We start from the raw sequence: 7,030 nt of genomic DNA on the forward strand, positions 1-7,030 counted from the left end.
ACTTTAGAAAGTCTTCATTTTTATAATTGTGTTGGATATTTTGGTAGATATGGGTGACAATGGATTTAATAGGATCAGAGAAATTTGTAATTAGAAATTCAAATGGAATTTCTATCTCAAAAAATCCATCATTACCTGCTCCTAGTTTCCTATCACCAACATCTATGAGTGTCATACCCTAATTTCATCCGGAGACTATCGTTTGTTGATATTTTTATCAAATATCACTTAAGGTCGCTTCAAGGTCCAACGCCTTAGCGAATCTCTCATCTCTTCAAAAATCAAAAGATTGTGTCAAGGTCTAACGCCTTAACGATTCTCTCTGCTTTTCAAAGTTTAAAACATCGTTTCAAGGTCCAACGCCTTAAACAACTTTTGTTCGGAATTAAAATCAATCAAATCAATGTAACACATAACTTTCTCGCTTATAAAGAACTACGTAGGTTTGAGTTCCTCATCGCACTTGAGGATACGTAGGAGCAAGAGCAACACTCTTATCAATCCCAAAAAGTAAAAAGAAAAACATAAAAAAAGGGAAAATAAATAAACATCAAAGTCATGATTTTGCACACTCGATTAAAGGCTATCATCCCTTGTGATGGACAAGTGGGGTGCTAATACCTTCCCCGTGCATAAACAACTCCTGAACCCTTATTTTCAAAATCTGCAGACATTTGTCTTTTTGGTTTTTCTAGTGTTTTCCTCGAATAAACGTTGGTGACGAATCTGCTCGTTTTCTCCCTTGGAGACAAACCCTTATTTTCGCACCCCCTTCGAAGGGTAGGTGTTCGGCTTCCGGCAAGTGCATCGGATCACACAAACGGTAAGAACCAAGTATCGAACACTCGGGGAACTTGTGTTATTTGGTAAGCTATTTCAGCAATTAGGCATCTAGTGTGTAAAAGTAAGTGTGAATATGAACAAGTGTATAAACTATCTGTGCAAAAAGAATGAAAATCATGCCACAGAAATGATGTGTAAAAAAAAGTAGAGAACACGTTGGTCTTCCTAATAGGTGCCTGATGCTAAAAAGATATTCTCTATCTAACAATGCTCATGTATTCTTATGGTGTCTCCTGAGATACTAAACCCCGATTCCTCATGATAGTTTAGCCTAATCCTGATCAAGCATTGACCGCAGATTCCTCTTGTAAGACTAAACTCAACCAGGATTGCATTAAGACACACATACTCAACTAACTTACCGCACCCCAATTCCTCGTGAAAGCACGACAACTCAGCCCTGCACTATCACGGACTTTAGAGTCAAACCAGTTTCCACTGTTGAATGACCCTAACAAAGCATGCATCTACGTGATCAAGGTAAAGACATACTGGAATGAAAAGTAGATAGCACAGAGAACACACAAAACATCATTAAATAGATAGAAATATATTTACATCAGGTACCTACAGGGAAAATCCAACAGAGAATTTAGCTTTCCATACCAGGAAGCCTTCTTAAGAACAAAGAGAAGAACAAGATGAAAGATTGGAAAAATACAAGTGGTGAGGATGTCTCCTTCACCTCTAGGATCTCACAATCACTCACAAACTCATTTCAAGCTCTCAAACCGGCTCCTGCTTCAAGCTCTGGTCTCTGCAGGTCTTCACACAACAAAATCTCTCAAAACTCTCTGGAACTTGCACCTTTCTCTCTCTAGAAACCCTAGACATGCAAAGCTCTGAATCCCAGTCCATACTCTCTTCACAAAATCTGATTTCAGGCTTAAATAGGTGGCCTTGTTCGTGCGCTTAGCGCACGTTAGTGATTTTTGGCTTAGCGTGCCTTTTTCGCTTAGCGGATGAATTGAAGCAGCGCGCTTAGAGAGATGAAGTGGTGCGCTTAGCGAACCTGTACAACTCATCTTCTTTTGGATTCTTCCTCGCGCTTAGCCCAGGAGTGTTGCGCTTAGCGGATGCTCGCTAAGCCAGTAGATTGGCTTAGCGAGAAGGTGAAAACAACATTTTCCAAAGCTTGCCTAATTAACCTGAAATTGAGAGAAAATGATTATTAAACACACAAAATGAAAATACTAAGTGTTTATTACCTATACTTAACAGAAAATACTTATAACATTACAAAATAACCATAAATTGGGAGAGTTTGATACAATTTATTCAAGTTTTATACACAAAAGTGAGTCATTTTCACTGACTAACAACTTCCGCAAATTTACAGTTTTGCTTGTTCTCAAGCAAAAAGAAAACAGCTCACTTGTCCTCAAGTGACAATGACATGCAGTGACTATGTACAAAGGTGTATGCTACAAAGTGACTGATTGCATGATAAGAGAATGGAGTAAAATTCCCTCATCACTTGTCTTTCACAAGGTATGTAGTATCCAAAGAGAAGTATAAAATGTAACCTTAACAGATAGATGAAGTTAGGCATAAGACAAATATCAAGGAAAGTAGCTTAAACCATAGTCTCACGACTACTGTTTCACTCAAGCATAAGTATTTAAGCTATTCATTAATAAAAACTAGCAAGAGGTCCAATCTTTGAATTTCATCTCATGCCATAAAGTAAAAAATGTATAAACAAAATCAGAAGGACTTTCTCAGGCTTGTAGTGAGGCTTGGCTACAAAAATTCATTGGTTTTTCTAGGATTCAAAGGTTTAGATTCTCAGAGAGCACAAATCCCAGATTTATCCCAATGGTCTTTTTAATACACTTAGCTTGCTTACTAGCTTTTCCTCTTAAGTTGCTTTTGACCTTATTGTAGCAGCACAATTTATTCTTTTCTTTCTCTTTTTTTTAACATACAACTTATTTATTGTGTGTGCTGATGCTTAACCTTTTTCTTTTCATTCTAATTGACTTCCCTCCCCCAAATTTAGAGTAAATTTTCCTTGAACCATATGCTCTCCTAAAATCTAAACAAGGTATCAGGAGATAATTATTTAAGTTCAGGGTTCAATTTTTTTTTTACTATCATTCAGCTCAAAAAGGGAGCAAAGGATGCAATTATCATTCAAGGTAAGCTGTTTGGTCAAAAAAGCTTGTGATTGTACAATCATGGCCTTCATCATGTCCTCATTTATACATTTCATTCTAAAATTCAGAGATTCATGCAAAGACTATTACTCACAGCTAGTCGTTCACTCACAGTTTAAGGTCACACTTTCACCGGTTTTGGTTCAAGCTTTTCTTTCACAATCAATTTGTCTACTCACTAACAATTCTAATTGCAAGTTCAAATTCTTGTTCTTTCTTTGTCTAACATACACATTTGTTCAAACTTATGAACAGAGACATAAACTTCATCCTAATCATGCATTTAATCCAAAATACGACATACAACCATTTTCACAAAATAAGTAAACTGCTTCACTGCCATACCATTTAAAATTAAGTTAAACTGTTTAGGATGCTTCAGGCTAAGCAACTAAGCTACCCATGCACAAAATTAACAAAAAATAAATATTGTTCTAAAACCATAATTATACTAATAGTAAACCAAAAAGCGCAACAAAAGAAGCACAAAATCATAAAAAATATCCACATTCTTGTCAAGATGAACCACATCTTCCTCAGTAGTCCATCCAATCAGAAAAGTCTGAACCATCCTCTAGGTAGCAGGTTGGTGAATTAGGAGGAGCAGCAACTTCATCACCTGAGTCATCAGGAATGATTATCAGAGGTGGTGTCGGTGGAGCTGGGGGAGGAGATAGTATCTCAACCTCTGGAGAAGCAAGTGGATCTACTACTGGAGGTTGTGGCTCAGTTGGTCTTGGCTCTGTCCTTGCTGGTACAGGACTAGAAGGAACAACCTCAGGGGGTCTCCCTAGAGGAAGCTAAGCTTCAAGCCAGGCCACCTTTTCCAGAAATTGTTCTATGGATACAATTGGCCTGTTGTGAGCTAACTCTTGCTGGTTGTATACAATTATTAGCTGCCCCCTGAATAAGCTCTGCAACATAGGAATTATGGGATGTGCTTGTTGGGCATCTGGTTCCATGGTTGCTGTTGGAGGAGGTAGGTTGGAAGATGAAGGGATGTCTTCAGTTCTTACTCTCTTTCTCGATGCCATCTGCAAGAAAAGAATGTGAACATTTGCAAAAGTCAAATTAAAAGAAAGGCAAAGGCCGCTTAGCGAAAGAGGGCTCGCTTAGCGAGTCTTCAAAGAGAAAGTTATACTCGCTTAGCAAAATATAGAGCCCGCTAAGCTTAAAACCAGCCGCAAAGATATGTGCTTAGCGCTCCCTGATCCACGCTTAGCGAATTTGCCTCGCTTAGCCACCGATACTTCATCAAGAGGATGAATATTCATCTTTTCAAAGTCAGCTCGCTTAGCGCAATAAATGCACTCAGCGAGTTCTTTAGAAGAATTCAACTAACATTGATGCACTCGCTCAACGCGATAGGCACGCTCAGCGAAGTCTTCCAAAAAATGCATATGTGCAACAAATATAGATGAGCTCGTTGAGCGCGGGAGGCTCACTGAGCGAGTTCATTGTGTTTTCCAGAAAAAACGTAGAAAACACTATGCATTTTCTTCAAACATTGGATCCATTACAATCAAATCACACATGCAAAGTTTATAACACAATCTACATCAGACAACCTATACAAAAACCTAAATTTTAAGTACTTCTAAATATACTACAGTCCTACAATTTTTGAAGCTAGTTTTAAATGTTGTCTAACCTAAGGTTGAGCAAACCAGCAGAGAAAGAGATTGTATGGGACTTACTTGAATTGTTGATTCAGTAAATACAATGCAGATGCAAGATTGGATGAAAGAGGGAGAAAGAGAAAATGGTGTTTGTGCATAATTCTCCAACTGTCCCTTAGGTTCAGCACTTGTCAATGTCCTGAAGCTACACTTAACCAAGCGATTTTCGACACTCGCGCTTAGCAAATGTCTCGCTAAGCGAGAGAGGGACGTTTGGTTTTTCAAGACTTGTTGCTTAACGAATCCGCGCGCTTAGCCAATGTTTCAAATTCAAAAAGTTTTTTTTTCACAGAGAAAAGGCTTAGCTTAGCGCGTTGATTCTTCCGCTTAGCGAGGTCTGCAGATTAGAAAAGCTGCAACTCTCGCTAAGCCAGGCTCTGGCCAGCTTAGCTAAAATGATGCATCTTAAGTATAGAGGAGCATGTGCTTAGCTGAGAGGGACTCGCTTAGTGCTCACATTGCTGCAATGAATCTCACTTAGCTGCCATGATTGGCGCTTAGCATCATGGACCTCAATTATGGCCGTAAGGAATTGCGCTTGGCGACAATAGGTCACGCTTAGCCATGGATAAGCTGTCGCTTAGTGATCAGGCTGAAGCTTAGCTGAATTCAAATCGAATTGAAGTTAGCTTAGCTCAACCTTGGCTAGCTTAGCGGACCAAATCAGCCTCAGATGCAAGGGTTGAGCGCTAAGCGCATGAGACTCGTAGTTTAGTGCATGAACAGAGATGCGCTTCGCACGAGGCTTGTGCTTAGCGAAAGGACAATTTTTTTTCAGAAAATATTTTTCTAAGTTATTTTTCAGTCCTTTTTCCAAAAAATTGAAACCCTTATGTTAAACATCCAAATGTTGGCTGATATACTCCTATGTACAGACTATATAGCAAGTTCCAAATGATTTAAATGCATGAAAAAAAATAAAGCAAAGATAACAGAAGTTAAAACTGGGTTGCCTCCCACGAAGTGCTTCTTTAACGTCATTAGATTGACGCTTTTACCTCACTGGGTGATCAAATGAACAGTGCCCTATGTCCTTGTAAATTCTTCACCATGATACAATTTTAACCTCTGGCCATTTACAACCCATGTCCTATCCGGATTTTGAGATTATGGGTCATATAGCTCTATTGCACCATAAGATCGAACTTTCTTAATAATAAAAGGTCCAGACCACTTGGATTTCAGCTTACCAGGAAATAATTTCAATCTTGAATTAAAAAGTAACACCTCTTGTCCTGGTTTGAATTCTCTCTTTAACAATTTCTTATCATGATACGTCTTGACTTTTTCTTTGTAAAGTCGTGAGGATTCATAAGCTATTAATTGCATTTTTTCTAGTTCCAACATTTGAATCTTTCTGTGCTCCCTGGATGCCTTCTCATCAAAGTTCAGAAATTTTAGAGCCCAATATGCCTTGTGTTCCATTTCAACCGGTAAATGACATGATTTGCCATACACTAGCTGAAAAGGAGACAGACCAATTGGAGTTTTATATGTAGTTCTATAAGCCTATAATGCATCTTCCAATTCGAGAAAAAATGTTCTTCTTGATAAATTTCACCATTGTCTTAGCATCATTCCTTGATGTGGCCATAGCTTCCACCCATTTAGACACATAATCAACAGCCACCAGAATATATTCATTCCCTGCGGATGAAGGGAATGGACCCATGAAATCAATACCCCAACAATAAAAAACTTCAACTTCCATGATATTTTGCAAAGGTATCTCATTTCTTCGGGAAATTCCCCCATTCTCTGACATTGGTCACACTTCAAAACATGATGATGGGCATCTTTAAACAGTGTTGGCCAAAAGAATCCTGACTGTAAGACCTTGGCTGCTATTTTACCTCCGCCATAATGCCCGCCACATGGTGAATTGTGACAATGCCACAATATGCCCTTGGTCTCGTCACTTGTTACACATCTCCAAAGGAGATTATCTGCACCTATTTTGAACAAGTGTGGGTCATCCCAGACATAGTGTTTGTGGCGTCCCTAAATTAATGACTGGTTTAATAGTAATGATTTAAATAACAAAAACCATGGTAGATTTTTTTTCTTCTTTTTCTTTCTCTTTTCACAATAATTAGGTTCAGAAGGAAAATCCTCACTATAGAGTCCTGAATGGCCAGTTCACAACTCTATTCAGAGTCATTTCTTTCTTACCACTCGTAATCTCTAAACTATTTTGCTGTTTCAAAAGGAAGAGTATACTAGCCATTACTTTAGGTCGTCACGTGAAAATAATAAAATAAAATACGGTCGGTAAACTCTTTTACAAATGAAGTTGCTAATGCTTTCTTTTCAAATAACAAGATTGATCATAAATACATTCATCATTTA

At 38.3% G+C, this 7,030-nt stretch overlaps 1 protein-coding gene across 1 annotated transcript; it reads right to left on the minus strand.

Annotated features, from left to right (window-relative positions):
- Positions 1–3,538: 3,538 nt before the first annotated feature.
- Positions 3,539–6,446, minus strand: LOC114373128 (formin-like protein 7). The gene is made up of 4 exons (XM_028330667.1): positions 6,243–6,446; positions 6,056–6,142; positions 3,890–4,036; positions 3,539–3,802 (listed from the first exon to the last, which is right to left on the minus strand). The coding sequence occupies exons 1-4, from the start codon at positions 6,444–6,446 to the stop codon at positions 3,539–3,541; spliced, it is 702 nt and encodes a 233-aa protein (XP_028186468.1).
- Positions 6,447–7,030: the final 584 nt, after the last annotated feature.

This window comes from Glycine soja, chromosome 11 (genome assembly GCF_004193775.1).
Source record: "Glycine soja cultivar W05 chromosome 11, ASM419377v2, whole genome shotgun sequence".
NCBI classification, from domain to species: Eukaryota; Viridiplantae; Streptophyta; class Magnoliopsida; order Fabales; family Fabaceae; genus Glycine; species Glycine soja.

What these genes read in the sequence shown, in the direction of transcription:
- LOC114373128 (XM_028330667.1), bottom strand. Translation starts at nt 6,446, where the DNA reads ATGTCAGAGAATGGGGGAATTTCCCGAAGAAATGAGATACCTTTGCAA. An exon ending in GGAATGATGCTAAGACAATG is followed by an intron (nt 6,143 to 6,242) that starts GTGAAATTTATC and finishes TCTCCTTTTCAG; the next exon opens with CTAGTGTATGGCAAATCATG. An exon ending in TTCTGAACTTTGATGAGAAG is followed by an intron (nt 4,037 to 6,055) that starts GCATCCAGGGAG and finishes CTTTTCTTGCAG; the next exon opens with ATGGCATCGAGAAAGAGAGT.